The following is a 25,670-nucleotide window of genomic DNA, read 5'->3' on the forward strand; positions in this document are numbered from 1 at the left end:
GAATCTAAGGTGAAAACCCACAAAGGGCGCTTTGAGGTTTCGAAAATAAAAAAAAATAAAAAAATAGAGAGGCCAAGGTGAAAACCCGCAAAGGGCGCCTTGTGACCAAAAGGGTTTTGAGTTGAAAACTCGAAAGGGCGACTCAAATTTTGAAGCATCCGGTAATCTTGCTCAACAAAGAACGAAGAACGTTGCATACTGGGGCATCGACAGAGTACTTTGAATCTTCTAAACACATGCCTTCATGAAGTTGATGTATAAGCGCTCAAGCGGCGATATCTAGGGCATCTAATTTTGGCCTGTTTGCTATCTTTAGATTTTTTTTTCTCTTCTCAAAGATAGGCTTTCAGATTAATTTCCTTTGTATCTTTTTTGATAATTCATTCAAATCCAATTATTCTTAGAGTTTATTCATCTTCCATTGTTCTTTAAGTATGTTGCATTGAAATAATGATAGACGAACTAAATATGTTCACAAACGAAGTTTTGCGCATTACTCTGGAATTTCTCGATAATACAAGAAACTAAAACAGGACAATTGTTTAAGAAATTCACGTAAATAAGGGGTGAAGAAACTCGAGGGATTTCTTTCTTCCAGTCTAAAAGGAAAATAGACAAAACCAACGATTCAACTTTAATGAAAGATTGTCTTACAGACATCCTCAGTGGATCGTAGCATTGGAGGAAGGGAACAGGCCTACAGGCTGAGCAAGAATGATACTTTGAGAAAAGAAAAGACAAATGAAAGAATGAGTGGTGACATCTAGGATAAGGGTCATGTTCACAACATTTTGCATCATAACATGTTTAATTAGGAACATTCGACTCACTTCGATCATAGCATCCGAATTAGCAGGCATAATCATTCTACAGGTTATCAAAGATGACGCGCATTAATCCCCTAAGCAGTGGGGTAATAGGCCGCAGCATAACAGATCTGGCCTTCAGATGCTTGTACTGAAGCAGATCCAAGATGGTTTGGCATCCTTATACTTACAAGGAAAAAATCGAAGACATAGCTGATTTGGCTTTCACGTATTTACGTTGAAGCAAATCTAAGATGATTTGGCATCTCTGTATTGTCAGAGAACAAATCGAAGTCTGGCATCTCCATTTTGACGAAGAGCAGATACATAGCAGATCTCACCTTCAGATGATCTCACTGAAGTAGATCCAAGATGATTTGGCATCCTTGTGCTTACAAGGAACAAATCGAAGACATAGCTGATTTGGCTTTCACGTGCTTACGTTGAAGCAAATCTAAGATGATTTGGCATCTCTGTATTGTCAGAGAACAAATCGAGGAAGCAGATTTGGCGTCTCTGTGTTCGGCAGAGAGCAGATCGAAGACATCAACATGACAGTCACAAGTTTACAAGAAGCAGATCGAAGACCATGATTTGATAAGACTGGTCAAATTTAGTCTTTCTAAGTCTTTGCTCGATTCCTGTTACACAGCAATGAGCAAAGAGGGGAAGCTGTAATAGCCCAAATTTGACCGGGCTTTAAAAAGGCAAAACAAAAAATAAATGAATAAATATTTATTTTAAAAGTCCATTCAAAAAGTTCATGTACAAAGCCTAATGAACCTATGCCCCATAAACCCATTACATTACAAACCCAAATACCAACACTACCCGGCAGACCCAAACCCCACATCAAACCCAAGTCCTAAAACACTACTGGCCCAAAATAGCCCAGACCCGTTATACACACCCAAACAAACCGGTTACACCCTACCTAGCCCAGGACTAAACCAAACCCAAATAACAGAGGCCCAAAACTTAAAATTATCAGCTAGGGTTTCCAACCCTAACTCTTTCTCCTCACGCCGCAAACAGAAGATTCCAGAAGCCATCCCAATAGACCCGTTTGCTCACGTGATCCTCCATCAGCACTGGGACTCTACCTTCGTAATCCGCGCGCGAATCCACACCAGCACATTTGCTGCCAGATTCTTCGTTGATACCTACAAAAGAAGGAAAGAACCACAGCAGCAAACAAGACAAATATGGAAGGAAAGATTTCTTTCCAAAAATATGTAATAACAACAGTGGCTATAAAGCCCGAATGCTTTCATTGTACAAGGGACCGGATTTTTGACAGAATAGAAATATACTTATATATATTCATTCAGAGAAATACAAACAGTTTCTAAAAAAGGTGATTTAATCGTGTATCTTGTTCTTTATTTTTGAGCATATATATGAATTGTTTTAGCAAAAACTGCGATGTTTGAGAGGAAAAGGATTACAGGGTTTTGCTTGAGAGGATGAAGGTTTTAACCTTGAGATCATCATAAAACAACGGCGTGAAGCGTCTTGTGAATGCAATCCAGTGGTCGAAGGCCAGAGCCGGGGTCTCTCTTCCCCTCTGCAGAGTGTTTTAAGTTTTTTTTTAAGACCTGTGTAAAAAATGATTTTAAAGCTTTAAATGTGACTTATATAGCATAAATGAAACGACGCCGTTTTGGCTTAATCCAATAAGTATAAAACGACGTCGTTTCTGGGCACAGGATCCGCGCGTTGACCCGATTACCCGGGGAGGATCCGCGTGTTTTTGAGGATTGGGTTAATTACTCAATCGATCCTTCCACTTTTCTTTGTGTTTATAATTACACTTTATTTTATTTATGATTTGGCCCTATTATTTTGTTTTAGTTTTAATTTAGTCCCTGCAATAGCTGTTTTAAGACCTGGATTAAAACGCTACCGTTTTGGGAATAGGGCGATTTTCCCAATGAGTCCCTTTCGATTTACGCGTGTTTTAATTAAGACCTTAATTCAGCTTTATTTTTTTAAATTCGCCCCTGAAATTTTATTGAACTTCAAATCTAACCCTATATATTTATTTCTATTATTATTATTATTATTATATATATATATAAATTTTGATATTGTTATTTGTTTCATTTTTTAACCTTATTTTTATATTATTTATTATAATTATTTTATTATATATTATTTATATTATTATTATCTATTGTATATTGTTTTTCACAAATTATTATTATTTTACATTATTACTTATATATTATTATTATGTTTTTACTTGTATTATATATTTATTAATTATTTATATATATTATGTATTATTTTTTGCATATATACTTTCATATTATATTGTAATTATTTTATATTATTATGTCATTTCTTATACTATTATTTTTATCTATATGTTATTATCATTAAAAGTTTTAACTTGTATTATACACTTATTTTTATTTATATGTTAATAATTATTTTTCTTATATTCTATTATTACATATTTTGAAGATATTATAACATGATAATTTGTATAATACATATATTTCATCATTAATTACTTATTTCATATTATTCTAAACTTATATTTATATATATATATTATATAATTATTTTATTATTTTATACATTCTTTTACATACTTTTTATTTTATATATTATTTTTTAAAACCAATATATTTTTATTTTTTATATAATTATTATTCTTTTGTAATTTTTTTATTATATTTTGTATATTAAATACTATTTTAAAATTATCATTAAATATCATATTTTTATTTGTATTATAAGTATATTTCGTTAACAATTACTCACTTTATTTTATATTTCTATATATACTAATTCTTTTATATATTTTTATATTGTATATATCATTTATGTATTAAATGTTATTTTATAAATATTATTTGATGTTATATTTTATGAACATGTACATTGATATTATATTACTATTTTTTTTATTGTGTATCATGCATCATTTCTTAATTATTACTATGTATGTTTGTATGTTTTGCTTATTCATCTTCAATTTATGCTATGTATATTTTTGTATATATGATGTCATGTAATTTTAAACATGTACGTATCTAGTATATGATCTTTGTATTATTGCCATTGTACCGTTTAGATGCATGTTTTATTCACTTATTATTGCAGTATTCTATTCTATAATGATAATGTGATTCCTCATGCATTAATTAAAAAAACAAGATTCCAAAGTTTTCAAAAATAAAAAGGCAATGCTTGGTGTTTGGAAGCTTCGAGAAAAGTAGTGCCCTAACTTATTGGGTTGCAATTTTTCTCGTTGAGTTCGAATAGTCAAGTACCCTTCTAAGTTTTTAAAATTTTCAAAATACGAGCAACTGTCTTGAAATTTTAAAGCGTTGTGTCCTAACTTACTGGATGTGGCGTTTTGTCGTTTCGAGATAAGGATTTCCAAAAAGGCTAACTTAGTGTCAAATATCTTAAAAATATTGTGTCCTAGCTTATTGGATGTAATATTTTGATTTATTTGATATAAGTGAACCCTAATTTTCAAAAAATCAAAAATATTAAAAGAGGATTGCATCTTAAAATTTTTAATTTCTGACCTTAAAGACATTTGATAATTAATTAGGTACCAATTTTTGGGCGTTACGAGGGTGGTAATCCTTCCTCGTACGTAACTGACTCTCGAACCCGTTCTTTTTATTCCGTAGACCAAAACCAATGATTTTAAAACAAAATGTTTTAAAGGTAATCCAATCACACCTAAAAAGATTGGTGGCGACTCCCGTTTTCGTTTTTAAAGTCGATTCTCATTTTCAAAAACCTGATTTAAAAATGGTCTCGACAGATAATATGTATACGACAAAAAGCCAATGTTGCATGAAGCTACAAGATGATAACAAAGCGGATTATGAGAAGCTGTAGGGAGTTGGAAGAAACTAAACTTGATATAAAGATTGCATTCTTGGGCCTATGAAATTTAAGTTATAGAATCACAGCTATAGAGTACTAGTTGTAGAATCACGGTGTCATAGAATTGTCACAACATAATTTATGTTGCAAAATCGTTGCCAAAGAATCTTGTTTGTAAAATTATGAGTAGAGTAAGATTATGAGTTGTACATGACAAAAAACAAAAGTTTTAAGGAGCTAAGAGGAACCGGAGAAAACTAACATCATATATTTGTAGAAAGTTACAAAAGTACAGAAGTTATAGAAAATTGCAAAGAACTATTGAGAGATAAAAGATATCTACATCGTTAAATTACAGAGGTTGCTGAGCAGAGATAAGTACCAAAATAGCATAGAGAAAAAAAAAACACAATGTATCTAGTCAAAAAATTTAATCACAGACAATGTCAATAATTGAGGTTGATTTTGTAATATCCTAAATTAGGGCTTAATCGGAATAGTGGTTTCGTGACCACAAATCCGAGATAGAAATAATTATTTTACAATGATTTTGATGTTTATGATATGATTGCATGATTGTGTGAAAATTTCGTGATGAAATTCTATGCCTAAAGTGCTTAAATTGAAAGTAGGGACTAAATCGAATAAGTTGCAAAACTTGCATTCTAGAAGTTTTTAGTATGAAATTGTTTTGGAATATTAATGAGGAGGTCTTAAATAGCAATTTTACCAATTTTAAGTTCATGGAAAAAATTAGGACATGGAAGGAATTTTGGAAAGTTTAGTAGTAAGGGTATTTTGGTCATTTAGTTATTAAAATGAATTAAAAACAAAATTAAAAGCCAATTTTTGTCCATTTTCTTCATTAGGCCGAAATTTCAAGGGTTCTCCATAGCTAGGGTTTGTTTCAAGCTTCCAAGCTCCATAGTAAGTGATTCCAAGCCCGTTTTTAATGATTTTACGTTTTGAGATCCCTAACTCGATAAAGCTTATGTTAGCAATAATTTAACCTAGGGTTTATATTTGGAAAAATACCCATAGGTGAAATTTGTGTATTTTGATGTTTTATGATAGAATATGAAGTTTTAAATTATGTTATACAACTTGTACTACTCGATTTTAAGCAAAAACGAGTAAAAGGGCTTAATCGGTAAAAATACCTAATAGTCACAAGTACATGTTAGAGTGAGAATTTGATGTTGCCATAGAAGAGAAAAGTGATCAGCATGTTGTAAAACATAAGAATAAGGAATAAAGTTTAATCCCGAGCCTAGGGGCAAAAATGTAAATATGCAAAAGTTTAGGGGTAAAATTGTAATTTTGCCAAAATTTGAGTTAAGGATTAATTTGATAATGTGAGTATTAAATAAGCTAAATGTGTTATTTTAGATCAAGAAAGACGTGGAATCGACCTCAATCGAGGAAAAGAAAAGATTGTGGACTAAATTGCAAAATCTTTGTATTTTGGTACCAAGGTAAGTTCATGTGTAAATAATGTAGCATAATTGTTATTTTTAAGTTATTGATATTAATTATGTGTTATGCTGAATTTTATTATGAAATGTATGCTTTGTGGTTAATTTCAAATAATATGTAAATTATGTGAACTACTTGTTAAATATAATTGTTACCGAGTATTGATTTCGGCATTCTACGGAAGACGGCAAGGATAAGTGTTCGAGGAAAAGCCCGTTTGAACCTTAGGAATAGATTAGGATACAAGTGACATGTCACTAGGATGGTTGAGCATCCGAACTCGTTGAGTTGAGTCCGAGTTCACTTATGGATGCGAATGTCCGAACTCGTTGAGTTGAGTCCGAGTTCGTGAGATGTAACTAGGCATCCGAACTCGTTGAGTTGAGTCCGAGTTCACTTATGGATGCTGAACGCCTGAGCTCGTTGAGTTGAGTCCGAGTTCGCTATGGGCGGGTTACATGATTGCTTGATTGAATATGTGGCACTTATGTGCAAGTTATCCATGTATCCAATTATATTCGATGTGTTCAACGGGTAAAGTTCTACTCAAATGGAGGAAAATTTCGAGATGTAAAGAGACGTATTGGTAAGTGATATGAAATGGATATTTTGGACAGGTATGTATTTAACCCTCGGGTTGAGTATTGATACAACCACGATAAGGTAATAAGATGATGAAGAATGATTAAAATGTGATATGTGTTTTAGTGATGTATGCTAATGTTGACCGGTATAACTGCTTGTTATGTTACTTATTATTTGCATATGAACTTACTAAGCATTTATGCTTACTCCTCCTTCTTGCTCATTGTAGTTTTGGACAAGCCATTTCGAGAGTCGGGATAGGTCGAAGGCTCACCACACTATCCGTAAGATTTTTGGTAAATGGCTTGTAAATTTAAGTATGGCATGTATAGCAATATACCCATTTTGTGTAAATGATCTTATGGTATGGTTGTGAAATGGTTGAGGAAATGCTTGATAATGATAAATTATGAAAATGGTTAGTTTAGATTATGTTTGATGTTAAGGAAAACTATTAAGATACTTAGTGCATAAAAACTCATAAAAGGATGAAATTTACCATAAATGAATACCGCAGCAACACTAACGCGAGTTTGAAAATTTACTAAAAATCATAGAAATTTAATTTGGTGGTGAAATACATATCAAATTGAAGCTTATTATGTATAGTTTCACATGAAACAAATGAAACAAGTAAAGGAAGTATATGTTAGAAGATATTTTAATTTTAGTGAAACAGAGTCATAGCAGTTTCTGAATCCCCTGTTCCTACTTTAGAAATTCACCATAAATTGTAAAGATATAATTAGGTGGTGTATTTTATATCCTCAGAATCCTTATTGAGTCTAGTTTTAGTATAAACAAACCTCATAGTCATATGAATTTTTTACAGAGAGAAATGTGGTTCGTAGTAAACAGAGGTCAGACCAGTCGAGTCTTGAAACAGGGGTAACTTTAACTAATAAACTGTACTAATTGGCCCAACCAAAAATTCTAGAAAAAAATTAGTAGATAGTTTTATGAGTCTAGATTCAGGAAAAATTTACGGATCTTAATTTCGAGTTTCGTAACTCGAGATATGATTTTCTTGTGACTGTGACGCAAGTAGCTTAAAAGCTATGAATGTAGAAACAAATAATTCAAAGTTCTAAAATGTTAAACTAAGCTTAGAAACACCTCATACTCGACTCGTGACGGTCTCGGGTGTGGGGCGTTACATTTAGTGGTATCGAGCAGGTTTAGTCGGTTCTCGGACTACGTGTTGTATGTACGGATTTTGCTATACATGCCATATGTATGAATTGTGATAGTGTGACGACTTGACCTTTTAAATGAAATTTTTTATATAGTAAATGGATCCCGATCCAGTTGTGGCGAGATGAAGTCTGAGTAATGCGCCACTCGGCTGATGGAGCAGCGCCGACTGAAAACCCACCCCTCATTGTTGGTCGGGGAGGAGGGAAAGGGATCGGAAGCCTTTCTCCAAATGATGAGTGCATGGTACATCGAGTTCGTTCAGACGAACCCAAATGTACGACCTCCCCACCTCCCTAATTCCTCAACCTATGCCTCCAATGCCTCAAGGAGTGGATATGATAAAATTTCACGAACCCTCGTTGATAGAATTCGTAAACAAGGGGTGAAGAATTTAGAGCAAATATTGATGATGATGCAGAAAGCGAGTTCGCTTGAAAATTCTATCCGGTATTTGATGAATTATCTTGTACACCAAGAATGTTTGAAATGTGCTACATCTTTGTTGAGAGATTCAGCCTATAATTGGTGGAAGACTTTGATTTGGTGGTACCGAAGAGAGGGTAACTCGGGAATTCTTTCAAGAAGAGTTTCGAAGAAATATATTAGTGAAAGATTTATTGATCGAAATGTAAAGAGTTTCTTGAGTGAAGCAAGGTAATATGACGAGTCTCGAATATGAAAGAGAGTTTGTTCGATTAAGTAAGTATGCCGTGAATATGTTCCTCTGAAGCCAAGATGTGCCGACGATTTGAAGACGGGCTTAACGAAGACATTAAGGTATTTGTTGGGATCCTTGAACTAAAAGAAATGGTGGTACTTGTCGATCGAGCTTGCAAGGTGAAGAATTCTCAAGGAAAAGAAAAGGTAGAATCAAACACGAAATTGGAAGAAAAGACCAATGAGTAATGCACCCTCACAAAGAAACCGGAAAGTCAAGAAATATGAATCCTCGTTCCCAAGTTTCAATTTGGGCAATCATATGGAAATTTTAAGAAGCGAAATGTGGGTCCTAAATCTCGGACTACTTCATGGCTAGTGTGGGAAATACGAGATTTGTTAAACCCGAGTGCCGTGTGTGGTAGAAATTATTTTGGTCCGTCAGAGCAAATGAATGTTTTCGATGTGGTTCTCGGATCATTTTATTAGAGACGCCTGAGAGAGTCGAGAAAGAAAAATTTCGAATGTAAAAGCTAGTGGTGCAAACTCGAGGGAAGGTATCCGAGAAAAGTTGGAAGTGAAACAAGCAAGAAGAATGTAGCGAGGATGCACCGGTTAGACTGAAGGAAGGGCTCCGCTAGAACTTATGCTATTAAAGCGCGTGAAGATGCTTCCTCACCGATGTGATTACCAGACATTTTCTCTCTATAATGTTAATGTTATTGCTTTGATTGATCCTGTTCTACTCATTCATATGTGTGCATGAAATTGGTGTCTAGTATGAATATACCGTTGAGAATACGAAATTTATGATTAGAGTGTCGAATCCGTTAGGCAAATGTGTGATTGTTGATAAAGTATGTAAGAAATGTCCTTTAATGATTCGGGATCATTACTTTCCTACCGACTTGATGCTGTTGCCGTTTGATGAATTTGATGTTATTTTGGGTATGGATTGGTTGACATTGCATGATGCTATAGTAAATTGCAAAGAAAAGGTTATAGAATTAAAGTGTGGAAATGGTGAAACTCTGCGGGTTGAATCGGATAAATCGAGGCATTGCCTAGTGTGATTTCTTCAATGTCGGCTCAAAGATATTTGAGAAAGGGTTATGAAGCTTATTTGGCGTATGTAATTAATACAAAAGAAGTTGAAAAGAAAGTTGAATCGGTCTTGGGTTGTGTGTGAATTTGCGGACGTATTTCGGAAGAATTGCGGGTTTGCCTCCGTCGGGGAAGTAGAATTTGGTATTGATTTGATCACGGAACACTCGATCTCGATTGCTCCATATAGAATGGCACTAACAGAGTTGAAAGAATTAAAGTCGCAGCTTGCAAGAGTTGGTGATAAAGGCTTTGTGAGACCGAGTTTTTCACCTTGGGGTGCTCCGTGTTATTTGTGAAAAGAAGGATGGTTCTATGAGATTATGTGTTGATTATCGACAGTTAAACAAGGTGACAATCAAAACAAGTATCCGCTGTCGAGAATTGATGATTTGTTTGATCGGTAAAAGGAGCGACATGGTTTTCAAAGATTGACTTGAGATCCGGTATTACCAACTACGGGTAAAGGAGTCGGATGCACCTAAAACTACTTTTAGAACAAGGTATGGTCATTATGAATTTTAGTTATGCCATTCGGATTGACAAATGCTCTCTTGTGTTTATGGATTTAATGAATCGCATATTTCGCCATACTTGGACAAATTTGTTGTGGTGTTTATAGATGATATTTTAATTTATTCAAAAGATGAGATAGAACATGCTGAGCATTTGAGGATAGTTTTGCAAACTTTGAGAGATAAGCACTGTATGCTAAGTTTAGTAAAAGTGAATTTTGGCTCGGGAAGTTGGATTTTGGGTCATATTGTTTCGGTGATGGTATACGGGTTGATCCTAGTAAAATTTCAGCCATTGTTGATTGGAAACCACCAAAAACGAATCGAAGTTAGAAGTTTCTTAGGGCTAGTGGGTATTATCGGCGGTTTGTAAATGGATTTTCTATAATTGCTGCTCCTATAACTAGATTACTCGAAAGGATGTTAAATTTGAATGGACGGAAGAATGTCAATGAGTTTTAAAGAATTGAAAAGTTATTAACAGAGGCACCGGTGTTAGTACAGCCCGAATCGGGTAAAGAATTTGTGGTGTATAGTGATGCTTCTCTAAATGGTTTGGGGTGTGTGTTCATGCAAGAAGGAAAAGTGGTGGCATATGCTTGAGGCGCTTAAAACCTCATGAGAGGAATTATCCTACTCACGATTTGGAATTGGTCATGTGGTGTTTGCTTTGAAAATTTGGCGACATTATTTGTATGGTGAAAATGTCGGTATATACCGACCACAAAAGTCTTAAGTATTTGATGTCACAAAAGACTTGAATTTGAGACAACGAAGATGGTTGGAGTTGTTGAAAGATTACGAGCTTGTTATTGATTATCATCCGGGAAAAGCGAATGTGGTTGCTGATGCTTTGAGCAGAAAGTTGTTGTTTGCTTTGAGAGTTATGAACACTCAGTTGAAAGTGTCAAATGATGGTTCGATTCTAGCGAGTTAAGAGCAAAACCAATGTTTTACAAGAGATTTCAAACTCGGAAAAATGATCAAGATTTGCTAGCCAAAAGAAAATAAAGTGAAGTCGATCACGGATCGATTTGAAATTGGTTCTAATGGGTGCTTAATGTTTAAAGATCGGATTTGTGTACCGAAGAATGAGGAATTGATTCAAAAGATCCTACAGGAAGCACATAGTGGTTATTTCTCGATTCATTCGGGTAGTACGAAAATGTATAATGAATTGAAGAAAATGTATTGGTGGAATGGAATGAAAAGAGATATATCAGAGTTTGTGTCCAAATGCTTAATTTGTCAACAGTGAAAGTTGAACACCAAGTACCTTCGGATTACTCCAACCTATTATGGTTCCCGAATGGAAATGGGATCGGATTACTATGGATTTTGTTTCAGGATTGCCATTGACTCGGGAAAGAAAGATGCCATCCGGGTAATAGTTGATGATTAACTAAGTCGGCTCATTTTATCCCTGACGCATTTAATTATTCTCTTAACAAGTTGGCTGAATCAGATATTAAAGAAATTGTTAGATTACACGGAATACCATTATCGATTATTTCAGATAGAGATCCAAGGTTTACCTCGCGGTTTTGGCAAAAGTTGCAAGACGCGTTAGGTACGGTTAAATTTCGATCTTGCTTTTCATCCACAAACCGATGGACAATCGAGAGAGTAATTGATTCTTGAAGACATGCTCGGATGTTGTGTATTGGAATTTCAAGGAAGTTGGGAAAGATATTTGCCGTTGGTAGAATTTGCTTACAACAATAGCTATCAGACGAGCTTGAAAATGGCACCTTATGAAGCATTGTATGGTCGCAAGTGTCGAACGCCTTTGTATTGGACTGAACTCAAGGAAAATCAGATTTATGGAGTTGATTTAATAAAAGAAATCGAAGAAAAGTGAAGATAATTCGAGATTGTTTGAAAGTCGCTTGAGATAGACGAAATCTTATGCGACCTAAAGCGAAAGGACATTGAGTTTCAAGTTGGTGATAAGGTATTTTTGAAAGTGTCTCCATGGAAGAAAGTCCTTAGATTTGGACGAAAGGGCAAGTTAAGTCCGCGTTTTATTGGACCGTATGAAATAATTGAAAAAGTTGGACCGGTAGCATATCGGCTAGCTTTACCACCGAATTAGAAAAGATTCGTGATGTGTTTCACGTATCTATGTTACGTCGGTATCGTTCAGATCCTTCACATATAATTTCACCGATGTAAATTGAATCTGCGACTGATATGACTTATGAAGAAGAACCGATTAAGATTTTAGCTCGAGAAGTCAAACAACTAAGAAATAAAAGTGTTGCACTTGTGAAAGTGTTGTGGCAAAAGCATGGGGTAGAAGAGACTACATGGGAAACTGAAGAAACTATGAGAAACCAATACCCACACTGTTTCTAGGTAAGATTTTCGAGGACGAAAATCTTTAAAAGGGGAGAGTTGTAATATCCTAAATTAGGGCTTAATCGGAATAGTGGTTTCGTGACCACAAATCTGAGATAGAAATAATTATTTTACAATGATTTTGATGTTTATGATATGATTGCATGATTGTGTGAAAATTTCGTGATGAAATTCTATGCCTAAAGTGCTTAAATTGAAAGTAGGGACTAAATCGAATAAGTTGCAAAACTTGCATTCTAGAAGTTTTAGTATGAAATTGTTTTGGAATATTAATGAGGAGGTCTTAAATAGCAATTTTACCAATTTTAAGTTCATGGACAAAATTAGGACATGGAAGGAATTTTGGAAAGTTTAGTAGTAAGGGTATTTTGGTCATTTAGTTATTAAAATGAATTAAAAACAAAATTAAAAGCCAATTTTGTCCATTTTCTTCATTAGGCCGAAATTTCAAGGGTTCTCCATAGCTAGGGTTTGTTTCAAGCTTCCAAGCTCCATAGTAAGTGATTCCAAGCCCGCTTTTAATGATTTTTACGTTTTGAGATCCCTAACTCGATAAAGCTTATGTTAGCAATAATTTAACCTAGGGTTTATATTTGGAAACATACCCATAGGTGAAATTTGTGTATTTTGATGTTTTATGATAGAATATGAAGTTTTAAATTATGTTATACAACTTGTACTACTCGATTTTAAGCAAAAAGCGAGTAAAAGGGCTTAATCGGTAAAAATACCTAATAGTCACAAGTACATGTTAGAGTGAGAATTTGATGTTGCCATAGAAGAGAAAAGTGATCAGCATGTTGTAAAACATAAGAATAAGGAATAAAGTTTAATCCCGAGCCTAGGGGCAAAAATGTAAATATGCAAAAGTTTAGGGGTAAAATTGTAATTTTGCCAAAATTTGAGTTAAGGATTAATTTGATAATGTGAGTATTAAATAAGCTAAATGTGTTATTTTAGATCAAGAAAGACGTGGAATCGACCTCAATCGAGGAAAAGAAAAGATTATGGACTAAATTGCAAAATCTTTGTATTTTGGTACCAAGGTAAGTTCATGTGTAAATAATGTAGCATAATTGTTATTTTTAAGTTATTGATATTAATTATGTGTTATGCTGAATTTTATTATGAAATGTATGCTTTGTGGTTAATTTCAAATAATATGTAAATTATGTGAACTACTTGTTAAATATAATTGTTACCGAGTATTGATTTCGGCATTCTACGGAAGACGGCAAGGATAAGTGTTCGAGGAAAAGCCCGTTTGAACCTTAGGAATAGATTAGGATACAAGTGACATGTCACTAGGATGGTTGAGCATCCGAACTCGTTGAGTTGAGTCCGAGTTCACTTATGGATGCGAATGTCCGAACTCGTTGAGTTGAGTTCGAGTTCGTGAGATGTAACTAGGCATCCGAACTCGTTGAGTTGAGTCCGAGTTCACTTATGGATGCGAACGCCTGAGCTCGTTGAGTTGAGTCCGAGTTCGCTTATGGGCGGGTTACATGATTGCTTGATTGAATATGTGGCACTTATGTGCAAGTTATCCATGTATCCGAATTATATTCCGATGTGTTCAACGGGTAAAGTTCTACTCAAATGGAGGAAAATTTCGAGATGTAAAGAGACGTATTGGTAAGTGATATGAAATGGATATTTTGGACAGGTATGTATTTAACCCTCGGGTTGAGTATTGATACAACCACGATAAGGTAATAAGATGATGAAGAATGATTAAAAATGTGATATGTGTTTTAGTGATGTATGCTAATGTTGACTGGTATAACTGTTTGTTATGTTACTTATTATTTGCATATGAACTTACTAAGCATTTATGCTTACTCCCTCCTTCTTGCTCATTGTAGTTTTGGACAAGCCAGCTCAGGAGTCGGGATAGGTCGAAGGCTCGATCCACACTATCCGAAGATTTTTGGTAAATGGCTTGTAAATTTAAGTATGGCATGTATAGCAATATACCAATTTTGTGTAAATGATCTTATGGTATGGTTGTGAAATGGTTGAGGAAATGCTTGATAATGATAAATTATGAAAATGGTTAGTTTAGATTATGTTTGATGTTAAGGAAAACTATTAAGATACTTAGTGCATAAAAACTCATAAAAAGGATGAAATTTACCATAAACAGAATACCGCAGCAACACTAACGCGAGTTTGAAAATTTACTAAAAATCATAGAAATTTAATTTGGTGGTGAAATACATATCAAATTGAAGCTTATTATGTATAGTTTCACATGAAACAAATGAAACAAGTAAAGGAAGTATATGTTAGAAGATATTTTAATTTTAGTGAAACAGAGTCATAGCAGTTTCTGAATCCCCTGTTCCTACTTTAGAAATTCACCATAAATTGTAAAGATATAATTAGGTGGTTTATTTTATATCCTCAGAATCCTTATTGAGTCTAGTTTTAGTATAAACAAACCTCATAGTCATATGAATTTTTTTACAGAGAGAAATGTGGTTCGTAGTAAACAGAGGTCAGACCAGTCGAGTCTTGAAATAGGGGTAACTTTAACTAATAAACTGTACTAATTGGCCCAACCAAAAATTCTAGAAAAAAATTAGTAGATAGTTTTATGAGTCTAGATTCAGGGAAAATTTACGGATCTTAATTTCGAGTTTCGTAACTCGAGATATGATTTTTCTTGTGACTGTGACGCAAGTAGCTTAAAAGCTGTGAATGTAGAAACAAATAATTCAAAGTTCTAAAAATGTTAAACTAAGCTTAGAAACACCTCATACTCGACTCCGGCGACGGTCTCGGGTGTGGGGGCGTTACAGATTTTTTGAAAAAATAGATTTAATTAATGGAAATGATTTAAAAAAATTGATAATCAATTAATTTAATTAGGTTATTTGAATGCTATTTTAGTTATTGGTTTGAAATTTTTGTCCTTTTTATTTGTTTTAGACTTTAGTATGCATTAATTTTATTTTCATAGTTTTTAATTTGATAATTTTTGTTTAGTTAAACAAAATCGATAAAATTATACAAAATTATTTTAGTTTTGTTAATTGTTAATTAGATCTGATCATGGGCTATGCCACCTGGTTAAAAGGTCCGCCCGAAAAGTAGAAGATTTGGGTAAAATTATAGGTTTGAAAAATGGGTTTAGACAAAAAATAAGACTTGTTTAAAAAATGGGTTGGACCTCGAGTAAGGCTTTTTTGGCCTGAGCCCGGTCCAACCCAGCTCAAATTGCAAAAAAAAAAAATTGAATTTTTTTTATTGTTTTCTTGTTGTTCTTTACTAGACCTGCTCATGGGTCGGGCTACCTGGCCCGGCCTGTGACAGCCCTAATTTGGCCCTAGTCGGAAAGTAGTTTTGGGATCACAAAACCGTGTCCCAAAAATAATCAAATGTTATATTATGTGTTTATTTCATGTGAAAGTGCATGTGTGAAAATCCCATGCTTTGATTCTGCCATTTGTGAGTGAAATTATGAAATAGGACCTATGTGAAAATTTTTGAAAATGCTATAGGCTAATATGTAGTGGCCTAATAAATAGTAGTGCAAAATAGGAGGATTTGCATGTCAAACTCCCCATTTTATGTGTAGTGGCCGGCCATGGTGTTAATGGTAGACAACATGTGCAAATTTTTTTATTGAAGTTATGACATAAGTATGGCACAAATAATAAATGTTATTTTGTGTCATAAAATGTTTAGTAATAGAATAGCAAAAAGGAAGAAAAGGAAGGTTTTTGTTCATTCTTGTTCATGAAAGCTGAAAATAGAAGAGAAAGGAGAGGAAAAGAGCTCTTGAATGTTCGGTCACTTGGGAAAGAAAAATCCAAGGTAAGTTCATGGTAGTTTGCTTCTATCTTGATGTTCATGAGTTCTTCTTGATTCTACCCTAACTCATGAAGCATATTTTGATTTTTGGTTGTGTTGTGAGCATTCGGTCATGAATTAAAATGAAGGAAATGGTTGTTGTTTCATGTCCTTTTGATGAAAAATGGAAGATAGGTGAAGTTGAGCCAAGCAAATGAGCATGCATGTACCTTAGATGCTAAGGGAAAAATCGGCTAACATGTTGTGCTTTAAAATGATGAAATGAAGATTATGCTTAAGTAAAATTATAGATATGTGATGATTGATTGGTGATATGCATGTTTAAATAACATGCATGCAAGGTATGTGTGAAAGAGTGATTTGGTAATAAATCTGTTTGGGACAGCAGCAGCAACGTGATTTTGAAAAATCACCATAAATTGTGGGAGATGAGTTAGAAGCTGAATAAATTATGTAATTAAATCTTAATGAGTCTAGTTTCTTATAAAACAAACCGTGTAAGCAAAAGAATTTCCGATAATGAGATATTTGAAGTGATGTGGGACAGGGTCAGAATGACTTCTAGATCCTCTGTTTTGTCTTTATAAAATCATTATAAATTGTACAAAAATTTTCATAAGATGAAATTTATATTCTTAGACTCCTTAATGAGTCTAGTTTCAAATGAAATAAACGAGAACATATTTTGAATTCTGTACAATGAGAAATTTGATTCGTAGTGAGGAGTGGTCAAATTAGTCAAATAGTGAAACAGGGGAAACTTTAAGAAAAATCTGGTATTGATTGGCCAAACCAAAAATTCTGAAAATTTTATGGATGAACGATATATGAGTCTATCTTCATGGAAAATTAACGGCACTTGATTTGGAGTTTCGTAGCTCCAGTTATAAATGATTTAGTGACTGTTGCTCAGGAAGATAGCTTGCAGTGAAATTATGATTATGTGGTAAACATTAACAAAAATTTGTTAACGAGTTGCTTATTGATTTCTTATAAGCTTACTATGATCAGTAGGTGTGAAAGTCGAATATATATATATATATATATATATATATATATATATATGTATATATTATATTTTGAAAGTGATGCTCGAATAGTCGAATAATGACTAGTTTAAAATCTTTGAATTTAAGCTCAAGAGCATAGAGGGCAAAATTCGGATAAGGGAAAAGAGAAAGTAATCGAATAGCCGTTGTAATCGTTCAGCAACATTCAAGGTAAGTTCTTAAGTGTTTAAGCTTGATTCCTTTTTATATGCCCAAGAGTTAAATTAATATGGAAAAGGGAATGTAAATTTTATTTAGTTAATGTGCCGAATATGTAATGATTTAAGGCTATAAGCCGATTATGGCTATTATGCTTAAGTTGAATTGGATTTGGAAATTTGATGCACTAAATGAGTGTTACAATGAATAAACTGTGCCATATATGTGCTGGTGGAGATATCACGATTTGTGATTATTAAATACCTAAAGGAAACCATGATGTGTATAAAAATATTATTATTAGTCCTTTGTGGTAGCCGAATATGGCTTGGCACTAAAGTGATTAAATGTGAACTTCGATGAGGTAAACTATTAAAAGTGTGGTGCTATAAGACTATGGGCTAATACGATATGTGGATTCGTTCCGTAAAGTAAATTATTAAGGTATGTGATATGTACTTATGCATGTTAAATCGATTGGAATTGAATCATGAATGTGAATTGTGAAGCATAGGTAAAAATGCCTATGACATATATGTGAGTAAGGATAAAACCATCGTAAATTATCGATAAGGATGGGCTATGTGCAGAACCATCTTATAATTGATAATTTGAAAGGTTGTGTGTGAATCAGTGAGCAATATGTATATATTAGATGAATCGTGACCTTTTGGTTCTACTTGAATTAAGTTGTACGATAAATAAATTATGTATATGACTTATAGTCGAATGGTCACTATAGGTTAAGTTTGAATGGTGAAATGGATATGTGATATTTATGAATGACTTTTGAACCGAAATGTAAACGATGGTGTTCATATGGATCTTATACCCGAATGTTGCAAATGACTACGAATGTGATATGTTGAATGAGATGTATTAATATATGATTAAATATACATGATATTTGATGTGTATTCGGGTTAAATCCCGCAGGCCTAGTGCTGGTATTATATTCGGGCCTTCGTGCCTAGCGTGCTTAGTGCCTTGATGTGTATTCAGTGCCTTCGTGCCTAGCGTGCTTAGTGCCTGATGATGTGTATTCGCCTTCGTGCCTAGCAGAGCTTCAGCACAAGTGATGTGTATTCGCCTTCGTGCCTAGCAGCGTAATGCGGTGAAATGATATGTTATGTGAATTCGTGTTCCTTGTAAGATAAGGGTTTAGCGAATGTTAAAGATGAAATGATAGTGTATTGTATCATGCTTATATGGCCTAATGGCAAGTATAACATGTTGGTAAAAATGCAATATGCTTTTATAATCGAATTATAAGTTTGAAATGAATGCGAGTGAAATGTTATGCATAAGCTATCAAATGCTAAGTGTGAAAATGAGATGAAAGAAAAGTGTTTGAGATGTATAATTATATACGTTCGAATGATGTTAGTACTTAATTGATATGAATATGTTATATGGAACTTGTTGACTTGATTATTCGGCCTTTGAGCTTAGCAAACTATAATGCCGGTGAGATACTATTCGCCTTCGAGCCTAGCGAGCTATAATGTCGGTGAACCGATATCGGCCTCGAGCCTAACAGCGTAAATGTCGGTGATTTGAGAAAAGTCCATGACTAAGGTACTTCGTGTTAGGTTGACAAATGAATACATTCAGTACGTTAAGTGGGCCAGGTACGCATTATGTACTCATATGTGAGTTTGATCTGCAATGAATCATAAGAGTGCATTGTGATACATACGTGAATAAATGTTATAACTATATCTATGATCATGATACACCGGGTCAGGGTGTGAAAGTATGTGAAAGTATTCGATTTAATTATGTTATACGAATTCAGATTAAGTATGATAAGAATGCTGAACGTGTATTATGTGTTTGTGTGTATTCGATCAGATGGCAATATACCTAGAATATGGCCACTTAAGAAATTGAATAATCGAAGTATAATTGCGTTTATTTGTTTGCATTGCTTAAGACTTACTAAGCTTATGAAAGCTTACTCTGTTGTTACATTCCTCTGCTTTTATAGATTGTTGACTTGATTACACTGCTCGGGTTGGAGTTCACGGAGATATTATCACACTTTGTCGAGCTCACGCTATTGGTGTAAGTAAATCCTAGTATTTCGAGTCTATGGCATGTATAGGGTTTTTAATGTTGAGTATGTGATATTATAATTTAGCCAAAGGTGTTGGCTAGTGATGTTTTGGGCCTCGTAAGCCCATATATGGGACAGATTGTATGTGAAAAGAAAATTTTTAAATTGATTGAAATTTTTCGGCACTGTTTTTGTGTGATTGACTGAGTTTAAGTTGGGCAACACCTCGAACCCTGTTCCGGCGAGGGATACGGGCGAGGGGTGTTACACGGCACGAAGGCCCGCCCGAAATGTGGGAGGGTTTGGCCAAAAATATAGGCTCGAAAAATAGGCTTGGACAAAAAAGAGGCCCGTTTAAAAAATGGGTTGGGCCTCGGGTAAGGTATTTTTGGCCCGGGCCCTGCCCGACCTGAATTCACTAAATGAAAAAAAAAATTGCTATTTTTTTTTGTTTTTGAATGTTATTTTCTTGTTGTTTTCTCCCTATTTTGCTACCATATTACTATTAGTTGCTCCTATTTTGTTGTTATTATTTGGATATTGTATAAAACTTATTTTATTATTAATTTTGTTATTATTTTAAAGGCATTTGTTAATTTTATTATTATTTTAGAGGTATTTGCTTGTTAAGTTGTATCTATCTTAATTTTATTTAAGTCTACATATTTTTTAAAATTTATTTTCAATTTGTTGGAAAATATTTATTTTGATTTTTTAGTATTTTGATATATTATATATATTTAAAATTATATAAAATAATATAAAAATAAATACGAATTGGTAAGGCAGACCCGGTTTTAGTATTTTTATTTGGGTCGGGCTTGGGCAAAATTTTAAGCCCATTTTTTGGGCCCAGCCCGACCCGAGCCCAATGAATGGGCCTAAATTTTTAGTTGAGCTCGACCCGAACCCAACCCGTCCCGACCCATGATCACCTCTATTCTTTACTATTTTGTTGCTATTTTCTTGTTGTTTATTCACTAGTTTGCTATTATTTCACTATTATGTTGTTATTATTGGATATTGTATATCTTTTGTTTTTTAGAGGTATTTGTTTGTTAAGTTGTACATATCTTAGTTATTTAAGTAAATATTTTTTAAAATTTAATTTCAATTTGTTTGAAAACATTTATTTTAATATTTTAATATTTTTATGTATTATATATTTTAAAATTTATATAAAATAATAATATAAAAAAGTTAGTACAAAGCAGGTAGGGCGAGTCTCGAGTTTTAACAATTTTATCTAAGCTGAACTTTAGCAAAATTTTAGATCCATTTTTCGGGCTGGTCCGAACCTAAAAAACAAGACTAAGATTTTAATTAGACTTGTCCCGACTCATAAACACTTCTACAGCTAGTGTATTTAAAACTTTGATAAATTTTACTTAAAAAAAAACTGATAAATTTGATTGATGAAAGTTTGGTTAGAGATTCAACATCCCCACTAATTCCATTAAAAATTAGACCTTTTTTTTCTTACAATTATGTAATTAAACAGGTAAATTTTTTTTGAAAAGTCTGAAATATTTGAAACCTTCCAATTAACTTCTGATTCTGATAAAGTGTGAGAGAGAATTTGAGAAGGACTATTGCCTGCAATTAACCATTTCAACTATGGCACTGAAAAACATGGTGTTCTTTTTGGTATTATTTTTATTTTATAAAGCATACAAATGCAATGAAAAGTGAAAACGACATTCCTTTCCCTAACATTGAATTTGGGTTGAATTTATATGTGTCAGTATCCTTGAATTGAATGGTTGCTTCCTATTTTCTAGCTGAAATCAATGGTCCCGATAAATGTAAATCCCAAACTCAATGCACCTCACTTTCATAATCCTTTTTTCCTTCATTTCAACATGCTTTGCTCCTTTTTAAACTAACATAAATTTATAACTTTTTCCAAATAATTCTACATATTACTCTTCTTTTAAGGGTTTTTAGATAATAATTGGATTATATAGAATTTAATAATTTTTATATAATTAATATTTTAATAATCTAACCATCATATTTTATTCTCTGTTCATGTAGAATATGTATGTTAAATTTGGTAAAAATTAAAAGTTTCTAATTATTTGTTTAATGTAAAAATTTTCAACTGTTAAATATATTAATATAATTAATTAATATGATAAAGATATGAAATCGATTCAAAATTTTACATATATATCAAATGCAAATATATTAATAATTTTAAAGATTGGATTGTTAAAATTACAAATGGGTATAAAACCATAAGTGTAAATGGATTCCTCCTATAAAAAGCCTTAAATTATTCTTTAAAATTTTAACTTTAATTTTTTTATAAAACAAAATAATAATAAATTCTTTCAACTTTATAATTTTATGAATCTCAATTAAAGTCTTAACGTGCCCAAACTTAAATCAATATTTTCTATAATATAATACCTTATTGGTAACTATTGAAATCGAAAGATAAAAAGAGATTCCTTAAATACAATATACAATAAACTTCTCTCTTTTTTTTCATGAAAACATTTCTCGCTGAAAATATTTTTTTACCTGATTCGATTTTAAAGTGGAATCAGAAGCCTAATCTAGGAATATGATGATAGCATATAATTCATAGATAATTAGGCTAGTGACTATTGAGGTATAACTTGTATGGTAAAAATGTAGCAATCTAAAGGATAATCTACTGATTTCCCAGTCTAATGATGAGAGTTGAGCAATTGAATCCCATAATTTCATGTAATAAAAACAGTGGGGAAAACTTTCTTTGAGATAGGGGCAAGGGAGATCATAGGTGAAGAAAATTGGCAATTACGAAGCTAAAAATTTCGAATACATCTCTAGTGAAAACATATATACACTGATACACATGGTATCCTTGTGCGGGTGTAGGAAAGATAGAGCCATAGAGGGAATCCCAAAGCGTGATCATTGTTTGTCATATGGGAATCATTTCACTGCATTCCATTAAATTGCACCATCTACCTTTTTCCGTTAAATCAATTCAGGAACTGTTTACAAATACCGCCAAAGCAAAGCAAAGAAAAAGCTCAACATGTACATCCAAAAACGAAGAGATTCAAGCGCTGACTTACAACCTTTTTCTTCCATGGCGTGAATAAATTTATATAATCACTCTCCTTCCCCTTCTGTTGTGGCTGACGACATATAACTCATTGCAAGCGAGGTTTCATCAGCTGCAGGAACCGCTGCCATTGATGTTATGAATCGATTCTTACAAGCTTGACAAGTGATCTGCATGATGGTTGCAGTTATCTTCTTTGTGGCTTGATGTTTCAACACTAGAGCTTTCTCAAGTTCATTTTCCGCTTGTTGCTTTATCCTCTTAGCACTTGCAAACTCAAGCTCTGCCATCTCAATCTCCCTTTTCGCTTCCTCCCTAGCCTTTTCAGCATGTGTTTTCTCCCTCATGGCTAACTTCAGCTGCTCACTTGCAAACTCTTTCAACCTAGTCGCTTCCATTGCTGTTTCACGCCCATTACCTTCAGTTGACCCTATAGATAGTTTTAAAAGACTCGCGCTATCTGAGTTCCTCCATGACCACGAGTGAGTGCTTGATGATGGTAGAAGCTGAAGTTCAAGAGTCCCAGTTGATTTTGGTATCGGCAATGGTGGGGATAAGCTAAAGTTTGCATCGATCGACGGAGTGGTGCTTGAAGTCAGTCGAGACTGCAACGCCTGGAATTGATGTTGAATTCCTCTAACACTGCAAATATCTTGGTGCTCAATGAAACTCTCCACCCTGAAACGACAAAGAACAAAAAGAATGATTTCGAAAAGAGAGCATGCTCAACGAGGATTTTGATTCTTCATGGTGTTTTTGGACTTTGGATAATAGGAATGTCCAGGAAGCAATTATATTCTAGTTCATGTAGGGTTGGAGGGGAGAAATAAATACTAAATTAAACAAAAGAAATGAACTGGGGTCTGGGGTCTTTGTGTGTCTGCAAATTGAAACACGAGGTCATTTTGAACTGTAGATGGAATCAGTAAATTATTCATTTTTTTTATTAAATAGATTTGTTATAGTACTTTCAGGAAAGGATATCACGAAAGAATAGTTAACAGTATAAAACTTTAAAGAATAAAAATAAAATAAATAAAGAATTTTGGGGGAGGAGTTTCTTTATTAGGATAAGTTTTTACGAGTATTTTTAGGGTTTGAATCAGAAAGGAAAGAAAAAAAAAGAAAAACTTTTTTTTTGGGGGGAGGGGGGGTTCAACAGACCAACCTGGAAAAAACACGGCCACAGTCACAGGAATGACCTTTGGTACCACAAGTCTTGAGATGAGCCTTATAATCAGACTGAACGGCATAGCCTTTAAAGCACTTATCACAAACCCACTGTTTGTTAAGGCTATGCTTTCTTCTGAAATGCTTCTTTATCCCAACCAGATCTCCCAGGGCATGGCAAGGGTTGTGGTGCAAGCAACTTGGCTCGGGGCACACATATACCTTCTTCTTCACCACCTCTTGTGTTTCACTTTTCACCAACTTCCATGGCACTTTGTGCCTTCTCCTATGCATTTGAAGGTTCTGGTCTCGTTGAAACCCTTGGTTGCAGATCTCACATACATACCTGTCCGATTCAAGCAATGTTTGCGGAGATAAAGAAACCACTTCTGCTTCTGGATCTATATATTAAAAAAAAAAAAGATCAACACTATAATTAAGAAAACAAATTAAAAACACCCCAGAAAGAAAGGGTATTAATTCTACACACATAAGGTTTAGTATATACCTGGGGTACCGGGTGGCTTTCTTTTTCTTTTGCCATTATCAAGAGGAGTGAGACTGAGAAGATCAGAGGAGAATGGAAGTGCAGAAACAGTAGCAGTTTTATCCAACATATTAATGCTCTTGATGTTGGATCCTTTTGATGGAATAATTATGGACTCTATCTATATATGTTGATGGATTGAATTGAAGTTTAAGAGAATCAATCAATCAACCCTTTTAGCTTCAGTTTTACTGATAACAGGAAAATGGGCTGATAAAGAAAGAAAGAAGATGAAAAGCTACTCATACCTGCTATCAGCTTTCTTAATGATTTTTTTTTCTTTGATTGATCCAGGTAAGGTTGAGGAGAGTTTTAACGGATAAATATAAAAGAAATCAATATTTTATTTTATTTTATTTTATTTTTCAAAGAAATCTCTAAACAAAAATATATATTTTATCTTAATAAAAATAATGGATAGGAATTTATTTTTTATTTCTTAAGTTTCTACGGATTTTATTTTATTTTTTAAAAATCCAAGTAAAAGAACTTAAAATAATCAAAACTAAAACTAGTTCAATAATGAAATAATCTTATATATGTGAAGTGCAGGCCACACATCTCTTGCATGTGAACTTCTCTTTGCCTTTATGAAAAAAAGAAATAGGAAAAGAGATCATTTCATTTGTTTAATAAAGCAAAACTGGTTTTTCAAACAATTGAGAAAACTTCGACTAGTTTAATTTTCAATTTTTATTTAAATTTGATTATAATAAATAAAAATTAATAAATAAAAAATTAACACATAATCAAATAATAATAGATGCACATTCATTTTATAAATTCTAACAAAAATAAATATTTAAATTAGTTTCAATTCAATTCTAATAAATTTTTAAATTGCTCGATTTACTTTTTTTTTTTTTATCTTTCTGGTTGAATTATCCAACTTATTAGTTTCTGATTTAACCACTTCAACTAATTAGTTGCATTTGATTCCGACAACCTTGTTTAAGACTTATTAGTATTTGTTTTTTTTATATAATCTATATAAAAAAGAAAACTAAAATATAAATATATTGAAATTTTTATGATATATATTTTTGAAAAGCTGATATAAATTATTGATATAACCAAATCTGAATAATTATATTAAACATAAAAATATCATAATATTTTTGTGGACAACTTTTCTAAAAGTGAAAGGACATAAGATTACCTATATATTAATTCACTTTATTGTATCAATAATTAAGTTTAAATTTTATGAATAAAAAATAATATTGAAAAAAATTGTTTCTTTA

At 33.1% G+C, this 25,670-nt stretch overlaps 1 protein-coding gene across 1 annotated transcript; it reads right to left on the reverse strand.

The window, feature by feature from the left end:
* Nucleotides 1-22,555: 22,555 nt before the first annotated feature.
* LOC108459689 (zinc finger protein SHOOT GRAVITROPISM 5-like) lies at nucleotides 22,556-24,722 on the reverse strand. The gene is made up of 3 exons (XM_017759090.2): nucleotides 24,388-24,722; nucleotides 23,878-24,280; nucleotides 22,556-23,387 (listed from the first exon to the last, which is right to left on the reverse strand). Exons 1-3 carry the CDS (start codon nucleotides 24,494-24,496, stop codon nucleotides 22,757-22,759), a joined length of 1,143 nt encoding a protein of 380 aa, XP_017614579.1. The 5' UTR covers nucleotides 24,497-24,722; the 3' UTR covers nucleotides 22,556-22,756.
* Between the last annotated feature and the right edge of the window lie 948 nt (nucleotides 24,723-25,670).

Source organism: Gossypium arboreum, chromosome 12 (assembly GCF_025698485.1).
Source record: "Gossypium arboreum isolate Shixiya-1 chromosome 12, ASM2569848v2, whole genome shotgun sequence".
Lineage (NCBI taxonomy): Eukaryota > Viridiplantae > Streptophyta > Magnoliopsida > Malvales > Malvaceae > Gossypium > Gossypium arboreum.